This window comes from Pteronotus mesoamericanus, unplaced genomic scaffold (assembly GCF_021234165.1).
Source record: "Pteronotus mesoamericanus isolate MK-2021 breed Mesoamerican mustached bat unplaced genomic scaffold, CSHL_Meso_final scaffold_174, whole genome shotgun sequence".
Classification (NCBI taxonomy): Eukaryota; Metazoa; Chordata; class Mammalia; order Chiroptera; family Mormoopidae; genus Pteronotus; species Pteronotus mesoamericanus.
The window spans coordinates 36,004,248-36,028,679 of NW_026555309.1; the positions used below are offsets into that span (position 1 = coordinate 36,004,248).

General features: G+C 48.7%; 1 protein-coding gene across 1 annotated transcript in view; it reads right to left on the reverse strand.

Annotated features, from left to right (window-relative positions):
• Positions 1–339: 339 nt before the first annotated feature.
• Positions 340–24,432, reverse strand: part of ANXA13 (annexin A13) — a 44,477-nt gene continuing 20,384 nt past the window's right edge. The window contains exons 4-12 of the mRNA XM_054590091.1: positions 18,374–18,468; positions 15,564–15,734; positions 13,211–13,244; positions 13,026–13,105; positions 11,316–11,384; positions 10,804–10,905; positions 6,287–6,362; positions 2,704–2,816; positions 340–459 (exon numbers count right to left, since the gene is read on the reverse strand). Of these exons, the coding sequence (XP_054446066.1) occupies positions 340–459; positions 2,704–2,816; positions 6,287–6,362; positions 10,804–10,905; positions 11,316–11,384; positions 13,026–13,105; positions 13,211–13,244; positions 15,564–15,734; positions 18,374–18,468 (860 nt within the window). The remainder of the gene's footprint in view (positions 460–2,703; positions 2,817–6,286; positions 6,363–10,803; positions 10,906–11,315; positions 11,385–13,025; positions 13,106–13,210; positions 13,245–15,563; positions 15,735–18,373; positions 18,469–24,432) is intronic.

The window sequence follows — 24,432 nt, forward strand, 5'->3', positions numbered from 1 at the left end:
GCAAAATATCTTCTTCTAAATATTTTGTTACAAATGGATAGTTTGTTTTCATCAACTGCTGATTTCCTTTGAGCTTGCAAAGCATTCAGTTACCACGCTAAAGAAACAAGAGGCAGCCCAGACACTTGCTAAGCTGGACTGCAAGGGCAACCTTCCCAAGCATCTGGAAGCTGCTGTCTTTGACTTAAACAGCCCGGCCTGGCTGCACTGCTGAAGTTGCCAAAAACTGGACCAGGACTCTTGAAGGGTTTTCCTGCCGGAGCCACATTTGCAAATCCGGTTTGGAATGGGCTCTGGACAAAGAAGGCTCCTCCCTGTGCTCCGGCCGGCAGGCTCCGTTCAGTGCAAGAGGGCTACCAGCAGTTTCTGGAAGTCCCCCGAGGTGTCTGAGCGAACCATGTCAGAGAGGGACTTGTGATACCTCTCTTGGAACTTGGCTTTTATTCCCGGAAGGTCCACCTGTAGGAGAGATCACCACAGAGATGGAGACAAGCGTGTTTGTAGCACGTTCACCACAAATGCGGGCAGGCACTACCCTAAGCGCGGCACTCTCATTGGCGCATTTACGTCGCAAAGCCACCTGCAGAGGTAGGACCCTTCCTCTCGCTGTGGTGTGGAGGAGGGAGGCTCAGCTCCCCACACAGGGGTGGCGACGGCTGTGAGTGGGCGTCTGTGCTCCAACAAGGCGTGATGGGCCCTGACGCTTGGATTTCTTAGGACTTTTACGGGTTGAAAGATGTTACTTATCTTTTGAACTTTTTATAGTTATTTAAAAAACAAATAGTTCTTATTTAGCAGGACTGGACAGAACACAGAAATTTGAAATGAGGCCTCTTTTTCCCCTCATACCCTGATCAGCACAGGAGTTAGTGCTGGTGAACAGACGTACAGACCATCGCCCAAGTTCTGGTGCTTTCTACCCCTGCCCCAATTAGAGAGCTGAACAGGAGAGAGGAAGATGAGAACAGGAGAAGGTGGGTGCATGAGGAGTTGTTCCAAGTGGGTGCTGAGCAGGAGAGCGGCGGGAGCAGGCAGGTGGCGCCTGTCTCTCTGCTGCCCTGGCCTGTGCCCTGTGTGGATGGGGGCGGAGCCGAAAGGTGGGGACTCCATGCGGAGGGCAGCCTGCGGCTCTGTTCTTAGACCCTGATGCTTTGGCGGATTAGGGGTTCTGGTCAACGAAATCTGGCTGGCCCTGAAGCCCCATGAGGGGCGATCCATGTGCGGACATGACCCAGGACATGTGGTTGGTACCGAGATGGGCAGAGCGTCTTGGAATAAACACTCTGGGCCCACATTGGAGGGAGTGAACATGGAGCCCTGAGGATCCCTCCGGACCCGCCTGTTCCCCTGGGCTCTTGTAGAATCCCTGCCCTGCTCTGTCACCAGCCTGGTCCTTTGACTTGAAGACTTTGGCTGGGGGGTTGAGTTGCTAAGAGACAGAGAGAGAAGAGAGAGACCTAGAGAGGTAAAGGAACGAGAGAGCTTCGGAGCCACGAGGGAGAGAATGAGGCCTGCAGGAGGGTGACAGAGATCAGAGGAGCGGAAGAGGGGAGAGAGAGACGAGGACTTTAAGAGAGAAAGAAAAATACGCGTAGTGGAGGAGGAGGAAAAAGGAGGGGAGGACAAATTCCAGGAACAGAAATAAAAACGAAAGAATGATGTTGTTGCTAAGTTATATTTAAAAACAACAATGTTAGTTAGATGTTAAGCATTATTTGTCAAAAGCTGTGGGCCAGAATTTGGGTTGGTAGCTTCCCCCCTTCATTTAACACTTTTTTGAGTGAAGATGTGGATGTTAAGTTACCAGTTGCAGTTCATTCTCCAAGGCTTCTCCTGCTGCAGCTGAAACGCCATTCTCCCCGCACTGCACACACACCTCTTTTCCTTGTCATTTCTGCTCTGTGCGGCTCTATGTTCCAAAGCATTTGCTATGAATCTTCACAGCTGCTCCCAAGCTTTGGCTACTCACCCCCCCACCCCCCGCCCCTTTCTTATACTCATGCATTCTCAAAGGGAGATAATAGCATTCCTAACAGGGCAAAAATTGGTTCTTTCAGGGTGGAAAATAACCCTCAATCTTTTTATGTAAAAGTACCTATAAATGGAACATAAACAGACACACAGTATATTTGCGGTGTTAACATTTCTTGATGGGGAAGGGGGGTGGCAATTAAGGAAAAAATGGGTAGGTCCAAAAGGGTTCCTTAGTGGGCAATTAATAATTTTAGAAAGGTTGAGACACATTGTCTTGCACTGATGTGTTTCTTGTGCACAACTGTGCTTCTGCACAATTAAATAAAGGCCTTGCTCAGGAGCTAGGCAATCGTTTGCTCATTGTCCCTGCAGCTGGCTAACCTCGCCCGGCACTAAGTTTTCAGTGTCTCAGTGTTTCCTTCCATAAAATGGAGCCGAGCCCAGCTGTGCCACCCCGGAGGGCCCCAGGACGTCCCCCTGCACACCACCAGGAGCTTTCTGGAGCCGCAGGTGACAGAAAGAGAAGTGGCTATCATTATTGTAGTTTTACAAAAAGAAATAGGTTGAAGCGTAGCACAAAGGGTCTTTCACAAAGTCTGGGAAGGCACAAGGTGTCCTTGTTTTACTTTTTCTGTAAAGAGGCTCTAAGTGAAAACTATTTGCTGATGATGCCCACGGTGGCAAAAAGAGGAGTCACAGCCTGCCACTTCGGAGCCGGGGGTGCCTTACCTGAGCCCTGGTCACAACGATGTGAATTAGCGTCTCCTCATCGGTCCCCACACCCTTCATGGCCTTGTACAGACGGTCAGCAAAATAGCCCTCCTGGTCTCGGGCACACCTCACTGGGCGGAGGAGGGGAAAGAGAACATGAAGCAGTTACATTTTGGGGAATAACAGGGAGGCCCTCGAAGGAACAGAGATGGCCCTGAGTGTCACCTGGAGGTGATCAGATAGCGAGACAGATGTTCGAAAGGAGCGCACGTCCTACTGTGGTGTAATGGGATTGGGAAGATTCCCTAGGTCAGGGCACCTGGAGTCTTCAGCCAGAACTGAGTCAAAACCCCTCTCCACCTGTCAGAACCCCTCCTGTTCCCTGGAGACCCTTTGGAGGGAGCGGGATGCTTGGCCCCTGCACCTGGGACACTCAGGCTCTTTCCCTCAAGCTCCTGCTTCCTGCCAGCAGAAATAACTTGTCTTATCTAAATGAAATCTCTGATGCTGGAGTCGGGTCCAGGGAGGAAACAGATGGGCCAACATCCTTGCTGTACGCAAACCTCACCATCTTGGAGGCTCCCTCGGCTGGCCTGCGGCCTGCTTTCCCGCGCTAGACAGCCTTCCTTCCCTTTGCTTTTCCTTGCTGGGTTTGTTCTGCGAGTCTCTTCTCTGGATCTTTTCCCAGTTCCCCACTGACCTCTTTGTTTGCGATCTGGGATGTGAGCTTGAAGAAAGGCTTGACCGGCCGACAGGTCACCTCCATGGGAGGCGGCCAGTTGCTCTTTTCTGGCCCTCCCCTGCCTGCCAGCTTTGATTTGATCCTCAAATTAATGAAGCATGCTTTTGGCTCACCGCGCAGGAGACAGGGTGCATCTCAGGGGGATCGATCATTCTTCTCTTCCCTCCTCCCAGCCTCGTAGGGGTCCATACTGACTAACACTTTGGGGAAAATGTACCATTTACTCTTTAGGTTAACATTTACCTACAATGCTTCCCATTTTTGATGCTGGTGATTAATAACGAAGGATAACTTCAGCATAAGCATATAATGCACAGGCTTAATATGTTCTTAGTGGGAATTCCTGTTTTCTAGGTAACTGTCCCCATGGCACGTGCTTACGAGGAAGGGAGAAGACTAGGAGTAGGGAAGCAGAGTCTCCGCTGGAGGTCTTTTTTTTGGAGGACATGTGTCAGCCATCTGAGCGTCCATGGGAAGGAAAAACCCAGACCCAGGTGTCTGACCCCTCTAGCCGAGGACAGTTCAAGAGCTGCTGGATGGGTGGTAGTTGTGGGGGGAACCTGTCCGTTTAGGGAGCTGCATATTTGGGGCTCACTGTGACCCCCAGGCCTTCTGAGCTAGTGGCCTCACCACGCCTTCCTGAGGACCCCCTCCTGTGCGGTGCCAGCCGATGCTGAGGTGCCTGTCTGCCTAGCAGCGGTGTGCTCCACACCTACATAGGTGTCTTCTCCCCCAGCACTGCTTTTCTCCGATAGGTTAGGGAGAAAATCCTCAGCTTTTCTTCTGTATACAAGCTATGCCTGGTGAACACCCTCTGTCCTGAGCGGCGGCGGGGCTCCCTCAGACGTCTGTAGGGGGCTTGCTCAGGAAGATGTGGGAACAAAGGTGGCGCGCGCAGGGCCAGGCTGCCGGCTGCTGTGCCTCTGTCTCCTGCTCCTCCTTGCTCCAGAGCAGCAGGGGTTCTCCAGCTCCAGTCAGCATGAGGCAACCCCTTGGGGGTCCTGTCCAAGGGTGGCTTCCAGCCTCTGTTCCTGGAGCTTCTGAGAGGGTAGCCTGCTGTAGGGCTCAGGAAACTGTGTTTTACACGCCTCCGCACGGGCGATTTCCAATGCAGGGGCTCGGGGACCCCACTTTGAGAAGTGTCGTTCCAGAAGTTGCCAGTGGTGGCGGTTATTTGGTCTCCTAGCCCCTCCTCCTTGATTGTAGCCATAACGTGGAATCTTGACGAGTTAGGTGGGAGTATGGGGGTGGGGGGCTGTCTAGAAAATGTAGCCATGAAGTCACGCCTGCTATCTGTGTGGTTTATTCTCAAGGTCTTTTCTAATTGCTTGTATGTTTGCTACCACCGGAGTGCAGCTAAGTCCTGCAGTTCGTGGTCCCCAACTTCAGGGACTGAGCCTCCCCTTCCTCTGGACCCTCCGTGCTCTGGCTGTTTTTGTTTTTATCATTTCTGTAGCCTACTCTGTTAATTGTGGGCATCTGCCGTAGGCTTTAAGTTTCTCAAGAGCAAAAGTTGCACCTTTGTACCTCTGATCCCACGCCCAGCATGGTCCCTGGCCCAGGCACGTGTGCTAAGTAAATGTTAAAAAATTAAGTGGTTTTATTAGCATTAATATTAAGAATGATTTCATTATCATTAATAATTAATATTAATAAAGATTAATATTACTCTTGACTGAACCCAAGTGTTCTCCTGATTCTCTGCGCTGAAGGCACAGGAAGGGCTTGGAGCCTCCGGGCTGGGCTGTGAGTAGATCATTTACCTAAGACCCTCGTTCTTCAGGCCCTACGGGTGGTTGGCCATGTGCCTTCATTCAGTGTGGGGCAGGGATTTTACAATAGAAGCCCTGCTAATTTCAATGCAAGATGAGGATGGAGTTTTTAAAAAATCAATTACTGACATTGTTCAAAACAAAAAAAAGAAAGAAAAAAGAAAGAAAGGAAGAAAGAAAGAAAAGAGAAGGCTTGGCAGTTAGAGCACATTTTTTAACTTCCAGGGCTGCTTTTTCGGTTCTTCCTTGCCTCCTGGGGAGGCACCTCTCCATGTTTTGTGCCATTTGGGATGGTGCCAGGGACGGTGCCTTCCTTCCAGGGCTTGCAAAAACCAAAAGGAGGCCTGCCAGACACAGCCCCAGGCCCACCTGTCTCTCTGCTATTTCCTGCCCCTGGGCTACATCTGGAGAGAAGACCCCAGTGCTGGCTTGGCACCATGGGGATCTGGTCTCCCTCCCATCGCTTTCTGAACAGACCTCATTCATTCTAAATGTTGAAGGGAACCAAACGGAAAAAGATACCCTCGAGCCATTAGGCATGTGCAGAAACTTGTTCATGAATCCAGAGCCTGGGTACTTTTGAGTGCGTGTCGTATGAGGTACATACTGCTCCCTGAGACTGGACAGTGGTCCCAGGCTGTTGACAGGTGCTCTCAGGGACCTGTCGTCTCAATGGGATTGTCATGAATGCCATGGTGTGTACCTCAGATGACCTCTTCAGGACAAAGTCCAAGTACTGTCTGCTGGCTGCTCACAGCGGAGTCCCATCCCAGGAATTGTCCTCCGAGGAGGGAACAGCCTTACCCAAGGTTGCAAATGCCCCTGGGTTGCAACCAGCCGGCTGCTTGACATGGGTGCAAAGACCTGGCCCCCTTGTGCACTGTGGACATTGGGCCACAGGACCCCCTGGGGAGCAGCAAGGCCGCTATTGCAATTGCTTCGCGTTCACTCTCTCCCTTGCCCAATGCTGCTTGGATGTGTTGTTCCCAAAACTGTTCTGTGAAAGCTTTCTGCACAGAAACCTCCGTCTCTGAGTCTGTCTCCAGGCAGCCCGACCTCAGCCAGGGACCCCCTAGCTCTACTTTACCGAGAGTTATGTAGGCCTTCTGCAGGTCTCCCGAGGTTTCTGCTTCGATGGCCTCTTCGATGTCTTTACCCATGAGCTGGAGAGACAAAGTCTGGCTGTTAGTCCAGGTTTTGTTTTTGGTGCACTTGGGGTTCTTCCCCCACAAAGAGCACTAAACTTGCCCTGACTGGTGTGGCTCAGTGGGTTGGGTGTCATCCCACAAAGCGAAAGTTTCTGCGTTCGATTCCTGGTAAGGGCACATTGCCTGGGTTGCAGGTTCAGTCCCCGGTCGGGACACATATGAGAGGCAATTGATCGATGTTTCTCTCCCTCTCTTTCTCCCTCCCTTTCTCTCTCTCTAAAAATAAATAAGTCAATCTTATTTTAAGGAAAAAAAGCACTCAGCTCTCCCTGATTTGGTCATGTGGCCTTAAGGAACTCCTGTCTGGCCTCCTGGCTTGCAGGGCTGAAGGGGGTTGCCCCCCATTTGCATGGGGGCTCTCATGGCTGAGGAGTTCATCCAGATTTGACCCCTAATGGATTTGATCCCAGTCAGGACCACAACCTGAGCCTCAGTTTCCTCCTCGGTAAAACCAGGGAATGGAAGAACAATTAACTTAGGCTCTATCAATAATTCTTTACATTTATATATAATACTGAGTTTCCTATGTGTTTTAAAAATTCTTTCCACTTCTAATTTTATAGGAGGCTGCGGTTGCAATAATCTTACCCACAACTTCCTTGTCATCTTTGTCCCAGGAATGGGGACTCTGTCTCCTACAGTTCGGGTGAAATAAGTAGAGGCTGTGAAGTTCATGGCAAGAACTCGGTCTCACGTTTCTGATGAGGGGCCTGCATGGGCTAGAAGCCGGGGGCTGACCGCATCAAAATGCCACTTGCCTTCATTCTGGGGTGATTTCAAATGATCCTATACTCACCACTAGTTCGCAGAGCACTCTGCACAGGAAAGAAACACATTAGGTTTCTTTCCAAATATTTATAGAAGCCGAAGTTCAGAATAAAGTATGACTAGTCTTAGCACAAGTACTGCCTGGGCCACACTCAGAAAGAGCAAATAAAGAGAAAGGAGAACTTTTTGTCGGGTTTGGGAAAAGTGTCTAAGCATTAGAAATATTGAGACATCTTTCTTAGAAATTATCTTTACAGGATATGACACAATTGTGGTTCTATACATGGCTGGAGCCCTTGAAGACACGCTAGTGGAATTTATGCACTTTATTCTGAAAACAAAGGTAAACAAAATATTCTTTGTGGTGCAAGCACAACAGATGTGGGGGAGGAGGGTCCAGATCTCATGAAGCCTGTTGCTTCATCTCATCATGGGCTGCACACCCAGGGGCCTGGTGTGGGTAAAGGATTAGAAGCAGAACGGTCTGGGGGGCTCCAGTCCTGTGCTTTCCTTAGCTGTTCCCGGCCTTTTGGGGGTTTGATATGGGAGCTGGTATTGCAGAAGGGACTGGTATCACTTTCCCATTAATAGGGCACTCTTTCTGCAGACTGAGATGGCACTTCAAGAGAACATTGTATTCATGTTCTGTGTTTACCAAAAAAATTCCTTACATTAAAATCCTGTTTCTATTGTTAAGGCTGGGCCAGACAGTGCTTTTCAATTTTCTGTAGCAGTTTAGCCTACACAGCAGCTAAAAGCAGAGAAGCAGAGATGTCCCGGCGAGGCAGCAGCTGGGCTCCTTGTGCTAGCTGAGGCAGCCATGCTGGCTTTCTGCCCTGGCAGGATCTCTTCTTTGCACAACTTCAAGGGGCGCTATTCACCCAATACAATGAGAAGGCATTGCTCTCCTCTACCTACCTTCTGCCCCATCCCCCTCTAGGTAGCTACTAAGGCACCTCCAGGGCTCCATGGAACACAAATGAAAATCAATTGATTGGCTCCAATTAACTGTGAGTCTCCTTTGCAAATGGCACGCTTTTCACTTCCTGGAATACTTAATTCTTAGGAGGCTCTCGGACAGAACCAGGCTTTCTGATCTCGATACAAAAAGCACATTGCTAGGGTGAATTTCAGACAAGCCTCAAAAGCTTCTACTTAACCAGGTAGGGAGATTACTAGAAAAATAGGGGACTAAAACCAATTCCCCCCAATTAACAGTGTGCCCATTGCAGAACCCCATACACTGGCTTTGGCTACAGCAATGAAAAGGCTGAGGGCTCTGGAATGGGCTTGGGAACACTTACAGGGGTGGGCAGAAATGGTGAGGCGTGACGGGGAGGCAGTGAGCCTGGGCTGTGGGTATGTGAACCTGCAATTTATAACGAGCCCTCTTTGGAGAACTTACCTTGGTTTTATGACTCTATGCCTTTCCTATTTAGTAGACTGGGGGGCATGATGCAGCAGAGTTGGGAAACCTCTGTTGCTTAGGCTGGGATTTCTGAGAGCATCAGTACTTAAGGCGCAGTCTTAGAGGGCAGCCACAGGGCAAAACCCCGAGTTTTTGTGCCAAAATTGCAATTCGCATCTATGCCGGGGTTCCTGTGCCACATCACATGCTCCAGTGACCCAATGCTAGAGACTCAGTGCTTTACTTGCGTTAATTCGTTTAACTCTTACTAACCCAGTGAAGTGGGTACTACTATTATCCCTAGTTTACAGTTGAGGAAACTGAGGCACAGAACCCTTAATAACTTGCTCCAGGTCATACAGCTCATAGCATAGAGCAGACTTCCTAAACTTTAACCTGCATCAGGATCTGGAAATTTGTTAAAACACAGACCATAGGTCCCCAACCCCAGAGAATCTGACTCGGTAGGTCCAGGGTGGGGACTGAGAAGTCTCATTTTTAACAAGTTCTCCAGGGGATGTTGGTGCTGCTGTTTCAGGATTGATTTTGAGAACGATGAGTCACAAGGGTTTCCAACTTGCCGCCTGCGGGCTGCACGTGGCCCAGGATGGCTATGAGTGCAGCCCGACACAAAAATCATAAATTTACTTAAAACCTCTGGGTTTTTTTTTTTGTTTTTTGTTTTTTGCTCATCAGTTTTCATTAGTGTTGGTGTATTTAATGTGTGACTCAAGACAGCTCTTCTTCCAGCGTGGCCTGTAGATGCCAAAAGGATGGGCACCCCGGGGTCAGGTAGTCACTAGTTCATGCGCGCATGTGCACGCGTGCACACACAAACACACTCATATGTATGTGCGTATGTGTATTTTTAGTCTTCAGCAAGGACAGCCATCCTCAGAGCCTCCACTCGCAGCCCCTAGAAGGTCCAGGTCATAGAGAAGTTTTTCAGTTCTGTCTACACAGCTCCAGGCAGAGGCCTGGGCAGTGCAGGGTCAGCTGCCTTTGATCATGACTCTGGGCACGATTTGAAAGCAGAGGGCCTTCAAGGCTTATATAGACAGTGATGATAAAATTCCAAAGCTTTATTGTCTTTTCATCTGCTGGCAACACATAGGAAACACTATTTTGAGTGAGGAGCGGCCAACTCCGGCCGAGGTAGGAGCTCAGGCTGGGGAATCTTGGAGTTCTCTTCCACTTTCTGCTACCGACTTGCTGTGTGGTCCTGATAAGTTGCAGATGGCTCCTTACTCACAACAGACTTTCTTTGTCCGGCAGTTGTGGGTAACAATGGCTGTTCAGCCTACATTATAGTTGCGGCATTGTTGTGAAATTGAAATGAGATACGGGGCACAGAAGTGCTTTGAATAGTTAAAAGCCCTCTACAAATATAAAATAGGAGACCAAAAAAATATATATAGAAAAATAAAAAATCTGATACTCCCTAAAAGACTTCTTGTAATGAAAGGCTGATTTTCAGGGAAGGACTCACCATTAAGTGCCTGGAAATAGCTGACTCACGTTGTTGTCTTACAGTTATCATTAGATTTTTTTTTAAATGATTGTATAAAAGTAATCTATACACGTCTTTTCAGGAGCATATCTCTGAGGTATATCACATCCATCTGGGGAGGGGTAAGCACCGTAAATTAGAATGATAACAATAGCGAACATTTGTATGCTTACCGCATACCAGGTACTGTCCTGAGCCTTTTATGTTTAACGTATTTAGCTCCTAAAATAACCCTCTGAGGGTGTAATGGTGATGATCATGGCTCCTGTTTCACAAAAGAGGATGGAGAGGTTAGGTCACTTGCCAGGGGTAGAACCACGATGCTTCCATTCTGGGGCTTTGCTCCTGAACTTGACACCTGTCTGCTTTCCTAGCCTCTGTTATAAAGCGGTGTTTCCCAGCCTTGGCACTACATTTGCAGCCGAACGATTCTTTGTTGTGGGGACTCTCCTGTGTACTCTAAGACGTCTAGCAGAACCCTGGCCTCGACCCACTAGATGCCAGTAGCACACAGTGTGACAACCCTGAATGTTTCCAGACATTATCACATATCCTTTGGGGGGCAAAAGACCCCTGATTGAGAAACGCTGTTGTAAAACAACAACCCCCCCTTTACCCCTGCCTCCATACCCCAGATCATGGCTTCTTTTGGAAAAAGCTTAGGATTCAGTTTCAGTGTGAGCTCCTCACCCTGGTAGTGGATTACTCACTATTTGGTAGGCTTGAAAGGTAGCTCGTAACTGCTTGTAGTTCCTCTTGGCTAGGACTTCGTTGAAGGCAAGTTCATCGGTGCCCCAGCAGCCTTCCCCTGCCTTGTGGGTCAGATATAAACATTTTGTAAAGGCTTTTTTAAAAAGACTGAATAAACAGTGTTGAGACCAGACCTCATGTACAGGAAATTATAAAATATGCACTGAATAGAAGCCAAATTGATTGACTGAACACTTTGAACTTCTCAACCATGTGTACACATCACATACTGATTTATATTATTTCTACCCTTCCTAATTACAAGGTGGATTTCAGGTGGTTAACCCCAGAGTATAAAAACAGGAATGATTCTTTCAGTTTCATGAAGACTATACATATGAGAAATATGTTAAAGATCATAAATATTTCCTGAGTAACTCCCATTTGCATGAAATAAAGAAACGCTTGTTGAAAATAATGCTAATAAATATTTAAAAAGATGTAGCCAAGACTGGCACGTCCGCACACTTACATCATACAGATCTCTGGCATCCTGACCAGATAGATCTTTGTCCACATCATCTCCTTCATCACGATCAGCCTAGAAAAATCGACACATTGTTATGAACTTGAGTTCCTGCCTGACTACAGAAGACAAAAAAAAGGAAGTCCTGAAAAACTGGGTGATTGCAGAAGGGTGGCCCAAGGGAGATCCAGCCCTGCAAAAGGGCTGCTCTTTGCTGCCATCTTTCGGGCACAATTAATAAACAGAGGTAGTTTTGTATCAACACTGGTTTTTTTCTTTTTTGTAGACAATCACGTCACTCACAAACCCCGCTGACCTCTTAGACAGGCCAAAAGCAACCTCACAATGGCCCCTAGAGTCAGTCAAGTGGAAAGCTAATAGTCCTCCTTCCAAAATATCAAATTTCACCGGTTAGGTCCTGAAGAACACTGACTGTTGGTCCCGGAAGGCCTTGAAGTCTAGCCTGAGCCCTTTGTGGCAGGGAGACATCTGAGATGACCCCAATGACCCACAGCCTTGGGTAATCGCTTTCTCTAGAAGTGTGGGTGGGATGTGTGACTATCGTGAAGTACGTATCACTCCTGCAATTCAAAGGGCATGTGTGCAGATGTGATTAAGATCCTTCATCAGTTGCCTTCATAAAAATCGCTATTATCCTGGTGGCTCTGACCCAATTAGGTGAGGTTCCTATAAGGTCAAAGACTGAAGAAGTCAGACAGATGAGCTCCTGCTGGCCCGGAAGAAACCAACTTGCCATGCTTTGAACTGTTTATCTGCAGATAGCCTCTCAGAGCGGGGAGGGGTCTCTGGTTGACAGCTAGCAGGGACAACAGTCACATCAGCCACCAGGAACTGAAAGCTGTCAACTACCAGTGAGCTTGGAAGAGGACCCAGGTCCTCAGATGAAATGGTGGCCCTGGCTGACACCTCGACTTCAGCCTGATGAGACCCCAAGCAAAGGACTCAGCCAACCTGTGACTGGACTCCCGACTGATAGAAACCGTGAGGTCGTGGATCTGTGTCGAGTAGCGAAGTTTGTGGCAATTTGTTACACAGCAGAACACGTACACTTCCTGCTACTGCTGAAGGCTACTCTGTATGTTCTCTGCTGTCAGTCCACCCACAGTGAGAGGAAAGAAACAGAGGAAACGCACAAAGCTAATAAGGTGGATGTGTCAACGGGAAGACAGATGCTGTGTGGCTGGAGGCCCAGGAGCGGTGCCCTTGCAAGGCCACCTCTGAAAGCCGCACTCTCCTGGCCGAGCTCCCTGCAGAAGTTCTTACGGGCTGAGATGCGGGGTGAAACCTGGATGTAGGCGCAGAGTCGAGCTGTGGAAAGGGCCCTGCTGGGGGTCAGCTGCTCCGGCTCTGCCTCCCGGGCTGTGTCTTACTATAAACCCAGGCGGGTCACCTGTCCTCTCTCGGCTGGCGTTTCCCTCGTTGGCCAAACGCAGTGAGGATGCCCAAGGAGAAAACTCACTAACAAAAAGGGACTGTAAACTGCAAATGACTAGACAAATTACTGTTGTGGGAGGAATCCCAGCGGCGTAGTTTCACAAGAGCTGATCTGATAGAGCCTGGGTTGATGATCCCTTGGTAAGATTTTTAAGAAGAGAAGGGAATGTTTACTATGGACGTGGCCTCTCTCGTCATGGCGCCGCGTTGCCAAGGGCTCTTCCCAAGATCCTAAAGCTCATGAGACCTCTTCCCTCTTACCTGCAGCAGGGACACCAGAATTTTTTTTAGGTTTCCGCTTGTATCATCTTTGACATCTGATTCAAGGCTCCTGTCGAATACTTTTGAAGGAGAAGAAAGGAGAGGGGAAAGCAGAGGATTCAGTTTCGCAGAGGTATTTTGAAAGGGACATTCTTTATCTGAAGTCAGAACAAAAGGTTACTTACACCTTTGGTAGGCCTCTTTAATCGCGATGATTTCCTAGAAAAGGTAATAAAATCCATAGGCCAAGATGGATTAATCAATAAGATAGAGACACACACACAAAGGGGCTATTCAGGGGCCTGTCTCTGGACACGGGATGCTTCCAAAGGGGCCATCCTGTGGGCCAGGGCGGACGCCTGGAGCAGGTCCCTAGAGCTGTGAGGGGACCCCTTCCGTGCAGACACTTCCAACCACACAGGTCAGGTGTATGGACATTCATTCTCCCTTGTTACAGGTGAAAATGTGACAGCTAACACCTTCTTTCATTACCTCCTCATGGCATTTTATGGCCAACCCCAACCAGACAGCCAGTGTTAGAAGTTTAGTGCATGTCTTTGCTAATATTTCTCTTTGTATTTGTATACAGATACGTGCTACTGAAAATACATGGAATCATTCTGTGTATGCATTTAAAAAGTGGAATACTGAACACACTCTGCTTTGACTTATTTTTTTTTTTCACTCAATAATACATCTTGGAGATCCAGCTATGCTTAAACGTAGTTAGTTACCTAGTGTTTTTTAAATGGATACAAAATGTTCCGTCCTACAATAAACCACAGTTTGTTTAGCCAGCCTCCAATCGATGGGCATTTAAGTTGTTTCTAATTTTTCTCTATTTCAAACAAGGCTTGATTCAGTAAACAGTTTGTTGCATGCGTGTCCTGGGAACAATCGCTTTGTATTTCAATGACTGGTGCGCCAGGCGGTCCACGCGGGAGCTGCCTCAGTTTACACTTGAACCAGCAGTGTGTAACAGCAGGTGCTTCCCCACAGGATCACCTGCAGGCCGTTTAAAATGACAGTCAGTGCGTGGCGTGGGCGAAGGTGGGGGTGGCCACAGGCCTGAGAAGCCTAGCTCCTGTGCTTCGGTGGGAGGGAGGAAACGCGGATGGGGGGCCACTGGGTGACCACTTGTATCTAAGCAGCTCCCTCCCCTTTCCCCACCTTCCAGCCCACTACCAAGATCTGCCTGAACCCCGAGTCTGCTCTCTCTGCTTTTCTTCTTTCTACTGGCAGAACTACTTGATTGAAAATAAAGGGCTTAGCCTGCTATTTGAGACCAGGGTCTGAAAGAAACTAGGCTGAGAGGGAACAGCATAGGGTCAAATAGGATTAGAAAAATAATGATCAAATTAACCTTCTCGCCAAGGCAGGCTGCCAATGGCCCTGATCTTGGGCGCCTCTTCGCAGAGACTGCGGTGCTTCTGGGAAGGGTGGGACCTTGAGTAGGGAAAGTTGGGTGACTATTGGACTGAACGGATGCCACCACCCTTTGCTAACCCTCCTCTAAGGCACACTCCTAAGTGGAAACTCCCAGAAATGGAGGGTTTTATAATCTTGTCGGGGGTAAAGGAGTCCAGGCAAGCTCCAGAAAGCGGTGGACGGATGTGCCTTGGAGCATGGCAGCACTTCTGGAAATATGGTTCGATAGCACGGGCTGAGCAGAACCAACCAGCTCAAGGTCGTCGGCACGAAAAGCCTAACTAGCGTTTTAGTGGCAAAGCACCGATGCTTCCTGCTCCAACCGCTGCTCCTGTTTCCCACCTGGAGGCCTCAAGCGTGTTGGGGTTTTCTGGCATTTTCTGGCTGGGCCTCCACATCCTACTGTGATAGGTGGTTGTGGAAGAGGGAGGGGGGTCCCAGATAATGAGGCATAGACCCTTTTTACTCTTGATGGCTTCCTTGGCCCTCACAGCTTCTGGAACCAAAGACGGATGGGCTTCCATTGGGGGCCTGAACAAATACATGTTCTCTTCAGCTACTGATATGTGGCATGTGCCTAAGAGACCAGGGGAAAGGCCTGCAGACCGAAGAACACAGAGACCTCTGGAGAGGTGCTGGCAGCCACGGGGCCCCCCTGTGTCACCCACAGTCTCCCTCCCTCCTTACAGTCTTTTCTGTGTTCCACGCCAGCTGAGAGCCACAGACGAGGGGGCGCCCACACATGCTTGGCCTGCTTGTCGCATTATTCATTTCAGGAGACCAGCAGAGTCAGGCTGGGAGGGGGAGCGTGGAATCTTGCCTGTTGCATATAAAGCTGCACCCATTTAGAAGAACAAAGGCCCCATTGGTACAGCTCTTCTGGAAGGATCTATTATGTCAAGCCAGTGGCAGTAACCCCAAGACTGACAGCCGGAGGATTGGAAGAGGCATCTGTCCTGCATGTGCCAAGTGGACACACTTCTGCCCAGACACTGGCTCACCCCTGGGAGGAATGACGGGGGTAGTTTCTCTTCTGGCTGCTGCAGCCATCTCTGCGGGGGGTATGGATGCTTCCTGGGGGCTGGATCCAAGGGTTGCGCTGGGACTAACCTGATTGGTTCTTGTGCACAGGACCTCGATGAGCACCGCCTCATCCGTGCCCAGACCCTTCATGGCCTTCTGCAGCCGCCGGGCATCGTACTCGCTGGGGTGGTCCAGGAGGGCCAAGGTTGCTTTCCTGAAATTCCCACTCAGCTCACTCTTGAGCACCTCATCCAGGTCCTAAAGGAAGACATCAAAAGCCCTGACTGGGAATGGCTGAGAGGAGAGAGGCAGGAGTCTGCTGTCCCCGCCGCATGGCCTCAGGGGTCCCAAGACCCTGTCATGGATGTCTGGGGGTGATCGAAACAGGGGCTCTGCAGTCGTAAGTGACCTGCTCTGGAGGTAACGTTCACCCTGACTGTCCGGCCATGTGTGTTTCCGCTGTAGCCCTATGGAAAGTCAGTGCAGAGAAAGCTCCCTGAACCCCCAGGACTGGCAGGGCACAGAGAGCAGGTCCCCCTCTCACACCTGGAGGCCCTGAAGGTGAATCACAACAAGCAGCATTTGCAAAATGTTTTGGGGTTCAGAGAACTTCCTCAAAATGGCCCTCGCAGGAAAAGTATTGGCATTCTCTCCATTTACTGGTCTTGAAAAGATGAAGGACGCGCCCCCAAACATTCAGCCAGAAAGGACCAAGATACAGGTTTGTAATTTCTAGGGGGATCAGATTATTTGTCACCCAGATGGGAATGCTTTTGAGAGTGAAAGGGGGACACTATTGCTAATTGCAGGGGACAATAGGAATGAATAGGGACCTTCTCAGGCAAACCAGAAGTACCATCACTCTGGTTTTCTTATTAAGTCCTGAAAGGGACACTCAGTAGCTGTCTGGATTACCAGGTCAACTGTTGCGGTACCACAGGGCTTGTGTTTGAGTCACCCTTATTTTACTTACAATGCCACAGTCACATAACTTTTATAGTAGTATATTCTTATAACTCTTTCTATGTTATTTTTAGTTGTTAATCTCTTCCTGCGCCTCAGCTATGAACTAAACTTTATCACAGATGTGTATGTATAGGAAAAATGGTATAATATATATGAGGGTTCTGTATCATCCACAGTTTCAGGCATCCTCTGAGGTCTTTGAACATGTCTTCTGCAGCTGAGGGGGTCCCACTCTACATAAAACTGCAGAGAAAAGACAGCCCAGCTACCTCCTCTTACAAGCCACAGCATGAAAAGAAACCCTGTGTGTTTACATTCTGCTTGAACACAGAAGCCAGCTCGGGATACCTTGGCTGTAATCCCGGTTTTCCTGCTAACTAGCACTGTCACCTGGGGGTGGGTATTCTCTCTGGAGCTCAGTGGGCCTAGGGACTTAGACTTTTTCATTTCGGACGTTGTCTAGCTTCGTGCTGCTGTGATTCCAGATCACCCGTCTGGCCGTCTCGGCTGCTGCCTGGGACAGCTGAGAACTGGAAAGCGAGCTCGCGATTGGCAGGTGTCAGTACTGCGAAACTTTGTGCTGGAGCGTGTCCACTTTATCTTTATTTAACACAGCCCTGAGGCCCTCACCTCGAACCAATTTGTTTGGATTTCACAGTACAGTGGGAGAAGCCTGTGTCTGACTTTCCCTGTCGCTGCGTTGGAAACAGACAGGGCACCGGAGGGGCTGCTACAGCCGGTGAGGCAACGCGGGCAGATGAATGGTCTGCGTCATTAAATTCCACAACGCGCAGCCGAGTGAAGATTTGCTTATTCTCCTTAGTGTCCTCAATGGATGACACTGTCGAGCCTCATTGTGAAGAGAGACACAGAGAGGCTACGAAAGCACAGCCGCCTGGGCCATGTGGTGCACAAATAAATAGTGTCTCTCATGGCTCTGGGTTCCCCAGGAGCGAGCACTGGCCCTGGCGTCCTGGGTTGGAGGCCTGGTTCTTTCCCCACCTCGTGTGTGATTTTGCACAAGTCATGTAAACGAATGAGCTCTACTCTTCTGTGTAAAATGGAAACATTCGGGCTTAGCATAGCTCCCCTAACTGGTCTGTGCTGGCTTTATCCTGCTTGATTCTCCCAGTAACCTGTGAAGGGAGGTGAATTACCATTCGTTCTATATGTGAGGAGACCAAGGCCTAAAGAGAGGGTTGCCTGCCCAATGTCAAATAAGTGAGAAAATCCACTTCTATCTCTATGTCTCTTTATACATAGAATGGTTGAAACTGTCAAGCTTTCATAAATATGGATTAGACTACATTCTAATCATTAACATTCAGTTTGCATACTTATCATTCTAATGACATTAAGAAAAGGTTAAATCGTGTTCGTTACATAGTAATAAAAAAATATAAAGCCTAATGCATACTTAAAGATTTCAATATATAACATCAACAAAAAAATGAAAGAAAAAAACATGAAGTAACAAGGTGATGCTTAATGAAATAAAGGTTGTTTTTTTTAAGTTTTTTGTAACCACCATTATAAAGGATGTATCATTCTTGAAGAGAGCTGAAAGAAATGGAGAATTCCTATATAAAGACCCACCTGTGAAAACGGATTGTCAAATCACTGGCCTATCTGTAAGTTAATATGTGAAATTAGTCCAAAAGAGTGGAAAAAATGACAGTGGGATTAATATAAAAATGAAGTCAATTAATAAGAAAGTAATGATTTAAAGAATGCTGACTTTACAGGCTATTGCGTTAACAAGGCAATTTCAGTTTTCTGAAGTCAAAGTTTTCAATAGTTATTTCACTTTTCCTCTTGAGTTACTGATAAGGCTGCTCTCCGCCACGCAGGGCACATAGAAGAAGCAGGGACCGCCAAGGCCAAGGCCAAGGCCAAGGTATGTGCATGACCATGAAGAACCTTGGAATCACCTTGCCATACGTTGCCTTGTACTTCTGTTTTATTTGTTGCCTCTCATTCGAGGTCCTGCTTGACAAGATTTCAATGATGGTCCCTTCATCAGTACCTAAAGGGCGGGAGAAAGAAACAAAGCAAGAGTGAACAAGACACGAGATGGAGATTTATCTTAGTCAAGTCTGAGGCAGCTGGGGTGGCCGTCAGAGCCCGCGGTGGAACCTCACTGGGCCCTTTAGCTTTAATGTCTTGTGGAGAACTGTATTTTTTCCCTTCACTTGCAAAATATCCGTGGAAGCCTTACACCGCTAGGCATTGTGGTGGCGAGAGGAGGGAGTATGGCTATTCCTTCATTTCAACCCTAGGTATATACTCAAGAGACATGAAAACAAATGCCCGCGCAAAAGTTGTTCATGAATGTTCATTGCAGCATCATCCATAGTGGCCCAAAAGTGGAAACAGCCTGCAAGTCCATCAGTGGACAAGTGGGTAAACAAAATGTGGTATATTGATACACTGGGATATTATTTGGCCAGAACAAGGAATGAAATACCAATACCTGCCACAAAATGAGTGAATCTTGAAAACACTGTACTAAGCGAACGAAGCCGATCACAGAAGACCACATGTTAAGTGATTCCATTCAAGTGGAAGTCCAGAATAGGAAAATCTATAGAGACGGCACGTAGGCTTGTGGCTGAGGTGGTGAGGGGAGGGGTCTGAGAGCTAAAGAGGGGGAGGTTCCTTTTCGAGGTGATGAAAACGATCTAAGTCGACCGCGGTGACACACTGTTCGCTTAGTCCTAAGGATTAGTCCCGCCTTTAAAACTCTGGGAAGATTTAGCTGTTTGATTTCAACTAGAGACACAGAACAGTCTAGGATGAGCTCACTTGTAAAAATAGTTGGGGTTAATAGCCTGCCTCATTCTGGTTCCGTTCCAGCGCCGTTATTTATGTTGCTCCTCTGATTTCCTCCTGCAGTGTCACCTACGTAATGTGTATCCAGTTACTTCCTCTGTGACATTATTTTTTTTTTAGCTTCAGAGTGCCAGAAATCTCACCTCAAAAGGGATTTCCTTTTCTCATAAAAGTCTCTTGAATCCGCCCCTTCCTTTCCATATGTGCTGGTCTCGCCTGGGTCTGGGGCCCCTGGGTCTGGCTCCCCTGGGTCTGGGGCCCCTGCGTCTCAGGCCTGGGCCCTGCTGCTGTGAGTCCTAGAGAGCCTTCCTGCCCCCCAGGTGGCCCGGTCACTGCATTGCGGCAAACAGGGACCTGGGGCTCGCCCCGGCTTCCTCTTCTCGCTCACCCCACATCCAGTTAGTTACCACCGAGGGCTCACTATGTCACCTTTCAGATCCCCCCATTTCTCTCCATCTTCGCCTCTGTCCCGTTGCTCAGCAGAGCTAATGATACCCACGCGGGTTTCCTGCCTTACTGTCACGCTTTCCGCTCTGCAGTCACTGTCCCTGGAATGACCTTTCTGATGAGCAGACCAGGCTGCTCACTCCTCTGCTTCAAGCCTTTCAGTCCGGGTCCCTTTACGTAAAGTCTCAAGTCTCTAGTGGGGCATATGAAGCCTTTTGGATTGGTTCCCACGTGCCTCTCAGTCTTATTCCTCCCCACTCACCCACACCCAGGCCTCCCTTTCATCAATTCTATAAACCACTTTCAGCTCCTAGAATATTTTCTTTTAAAAAATTTTTTTAAAATTTATTTTTAGAAAGAGGGGAAGGGAGGGAGAAAGAGAGGGAGAGAAACATCAGTGTGCGAGAGAAACATCCATCAAAACATCCATCGGTTGCCTCTCACACATCTGCAGTCGGGACCTGGCCTGCAACTCAGGCATGTGCCCTGACTGGGCACCGAACCAGCACCCTTTCTGTTTGGGGGGTGATGCCCAACCCCTTGAGCATAGTCCATTAGTCAGGGCTGGAACACTTTCTTTCTCACCTCTGAGTCTCTGCATGGGCTGTCCCCTCTACCTGGAACATCTTTATCTTTGACAGTGAGTCATGTTCACTCCTACTCCTCCTTTAGTACTCAACTCGCTGGCTCACGTGGCACGTTCTCCTTCCCTGTCCCGTCTCTGCCATGCCACACTGCAAGTTCCATGGGAGCAGGGGGTTCTGCTCACTGCTGCATTCATAGGGAAGGCTCTCAGTATTTATCAGATGACTTGCTGAATGAATGAATTTTCAAATACATGCATATATAAATGAATGATTGAATGAATGAATGGAGAAGTTTGCGCAGCATTATGACCAAACCTTGTCTATGCCTTGGTGTAAGGTGCCTGTGCTACTCCGGTGGGCTGTATGTAGCAGGGACCAATAGGAAACCCTCTATTCTGATGCCATAGTCAACCCATATCTGGATAATTCAGGAAAATTGAGTTCATATTTAAAAAATAATGTCTTCTAGACCTCCCTTCCTGGAATACTTTAAAAAGAGAGACCAGAGAGCAAGGCGGACCTGGGATGGCTCGGCAACAGCCTAGAGGTGTGGGGAGGTGTGGAAATGATAGATTTTTCTTAAATCCTTTGAGTCTAGTTCTCCGGTTCATCCTGGGAGCGATTCCCACTACCCAACCAAGGAGTGATGCACTGAACAGTGACCTCATCCTACATTTCACAATATGCGTGTCATATAAGCAGTCTGGGCTGCCCAACAATTTCCTGTAAACATTTACAATGGTTTCAGGCACCAGGGCCAGTCCCCAGAGGTTCTGGGAAAGACTTTTTAAACTATGAGACACGAAGGAACCTCAGCCCTGACTGCGCATTGGACACTGTCGAGTAATTACATAGCAGAGGTCAGGACGGGGTGATCATCAGCCTCGGGAGGGCCGGACAGCCTCCTGGCTTTGCCTTCCCAGCAATTTTCTGGGAAGATCCCGAGCGGAGGTCCAGCAGGATGAGGGTCACTGGGGTTGAAGTGCCCTCCACCTCACACCAGGGGCCCACACGCCAGAGGAGCGATCCCTGCAGAGAACCAGGGGGCAGGGGCTCAGCCTTCCCACATGCTCCCAACGCCCACCGCAGCCTTCCTTGCTGAGCCCGGGGGGGCTGCTGCCCCATCTTTGGTGCCCGAGGGCCAGTCTCTTCTGTTCACATCACTGGGCTTTTCAGTCCTGCAGTTTCTCCTTTGGAAATGAGAGGCAGGGAAAACTGATGAAGGTATGAATGAAGGAGAATTTTGCCTGCCCGGGAGGGTCATTATTTTCCACTTGTGCGCCATGTTAGTTTCCCGAGGCTGTGTTAATTTCCACAGATGCAGGGGCTTAAACCCGCAGCCGTTTCTTCCCTCGCCCTTCTGGAGGCTGGAAGTCTGAACTCGTGCTGGTGGCAGGGCCACATGCCCTCCAGAGGCTCTGGAGGCTGCTGGCAACCCTCAGTGGTCCTCGGTTTGTGTGTCACTTCAATTGCTACTGTAGGTGGTTAACTGGTTATTAATAAAGGAAGGAGAGCAAAGGGAATTAGACTTTGAGCTTAATAAACTGGAGCCCATAAGCCTGTTTGCTTCACCAGGAAGCCACAGCTTCACACCCCAGGGGATCACAGCATGGCTCTGCCAAGGGGATTAACACTCCTCCCTTCCCCTCTGCGGGACAGGATTGTGGGGTGGGGGAGGTAGGCACATGCACAATAGAAGTCAAAATGGCTCAGAGGGAGATGCTCAACCATAGAGGCCTGTCAGCCTAGCCTGGGAAACAGTGGATTGGCTAGGGGGTGGATGGATCAAAAATCATGAAAGCTTGGGAAGTTGATTGGTTCTTTTGAAAAAGCAATTGAGTACTGTCCCAAACCCAAGCTAATATAATCCCAGGGGAACAAAGGAGTGTGTGCGCGCTCTCTCTCTCTCTCACCCTCATTCACCCATGTGTTCATGCAGGCACACGCTACCATGTGGGTCTAGCAGCTACTGGGTCCACAACAGGCAGCATAGACTCGGAAGGACTAAGCTTTAATATGGAGAAGAAACTTTGGACACTGGCCTTTGCTTTGGCCTCGCTGAAGGCAAGGTTGGACTTTTCCCATGGTGGGATGGAGAAACATGGGAACATGGAAACCCAGGGGCAGCTTTCTACACAAATAAACCATCTTGCCACATACAGTCCTCTGTGCGTGGGTCCTTGGGATGCTGTCCTCGTGACCCCATGGCAGAGCCTGATTTTCTCAAACAACGCAATCTCTGCCTGTCTTCACATGGCCTCCTTTCTGTGTGTCTTCTCTTCTGTCTCTTATTAGGACATTTGTCAGAGGACTTAGGGCCCACCCAGGTAATGCAGGATGATCTCATCTCAGAATCGTTAATTACATCTGTAAGGACCCTTTTCCCAAATAAGGTCATGTTGCAGATTCTAGGGGACATATTTTTGGGGGAGAATGGAGGGCCATTCAACTTGGTGCACCCTCAGCAATAGAAAATAAAGACCACTCAAGGGTGGGCCTAGTCACTGCTCAAACTGATCCAATTTGGCTTTGTGTAGATTTTGGATCTAAGCATATTGTTCAAAAGGAGAAGATGAGCATATAGTGAGGGGCATTGAGGTGTTGGGCTACGTGCTGCAGTCTTATCCTCAGTACCTCCCTCTGAGGAACTTCTTGGGACAATCTCAGAAACCACTCAGAACCACCCAATCGGAACCCGCCTATTAACAATAGCTTAGCTGCACATTAAGGATTGAGAAGCTGGGGACGAGATCACTTCCAGGCAGGCTTTCCTGCCTTTCTGGGAGGGAGAATGACAAATAGCCTCTTACACTTCAGAAGGGATAATGGGCGCTGGGGTCCATACATGGTCCAGGTTAAGGCCTTCACTTCAGGAGGGCCCTGCCGGGGCAGGGCAGCAGAGGGGCCCAGAGGAAGCCCTGACAAAGAGCATCGGCCTTGGCGGGAGGTAGAGGGCTGTGGGGGGAGCAGTTAACCAAGATCCAGACCAACGACCACTTAGGAAAGGAAGAAGGGGCATCAAATAAACAGGAAAGAAATCTCTAAGTTTCATGTTGCTATTCAGAACAATTAAATATCGTTTTGTGGAATAGCATGCTTATTACTTTGGATAGCACAGATGGGTGAGTGGGTAGAAAGCGCACATAATCTTTTGGATGCCTGGGGCCTCTAGACCCACCTCTACTCCATACAGTGGGTGCACATGGCTGTCGAGGACTTGAAGTGTGGCTGGTCCAAATTGAAATGTTCTCTAAGTGTAGAATACATATCACATTGAAGAAAATGTAGAAAAAAAAGGATGTCTAATATCTCATTAAAATTTTTATATTGATGGTTGAAATGATATTTTTGGCACAGTATCCAGTTAACTAAAGTATATATTCAAATTAACTTCACCTGCTTTTTTTTTTCCTTCTAAAATTTGACATCTCAAACTTTTTAAATGAACCATGCCGCTTACCTTTGTGGTTGTTGGACATATGGCCCTGGACGTTTAAATCCAGCCCAGGGAGGGATGGTATATCAACGAGGTGGGTGCATGGTCTGCTGACAATTTTTGCCAATAATGCAATTTTGCTTTGGCTTGCACTTCTTAGTAGAGGATGGAATGCTAGACGTTCAACCAAATAACAGCTCCCCAAGATGGCCCTAGTTTCTGATCACCCACTTCATGTCATAACTCCTTGGCTTTGGCCAAGATATTTAACCTCTGAGCCTCAGCATTCTCATCTGTTATGTCCTTATAATACAAATTTACAGGGACCGTTGGGAGGCTTATACAAGCTGATGCGCATGCAGTACTCAGCTTGGCACTCAGCACAGAGGAGGTGCTGTACAACAGTGACCAATACAAGAGTGGTCTCGCCTTGTGGCCACAACTGAAAGTGGGGAGAGAACACTGCATGACTTTGCCATTCAGCAGGCGCCCCAGGTGTGCTTACTGAGCTAAACTCGCGTGGTGGGCTGAGAACGTAGGGGTTTATCTGTAACCGCAGTTCAGTCATGCCCACACCCACTTTCGCTCTCGGCTCCAACCCACATCCAGGTGCTAGGAGCTCACTCAGGAGGCAGCAGGGAGGCACCTGTGAGGCCGGCTCAGCCGCTCTGCAGAGCTCAGAACTATA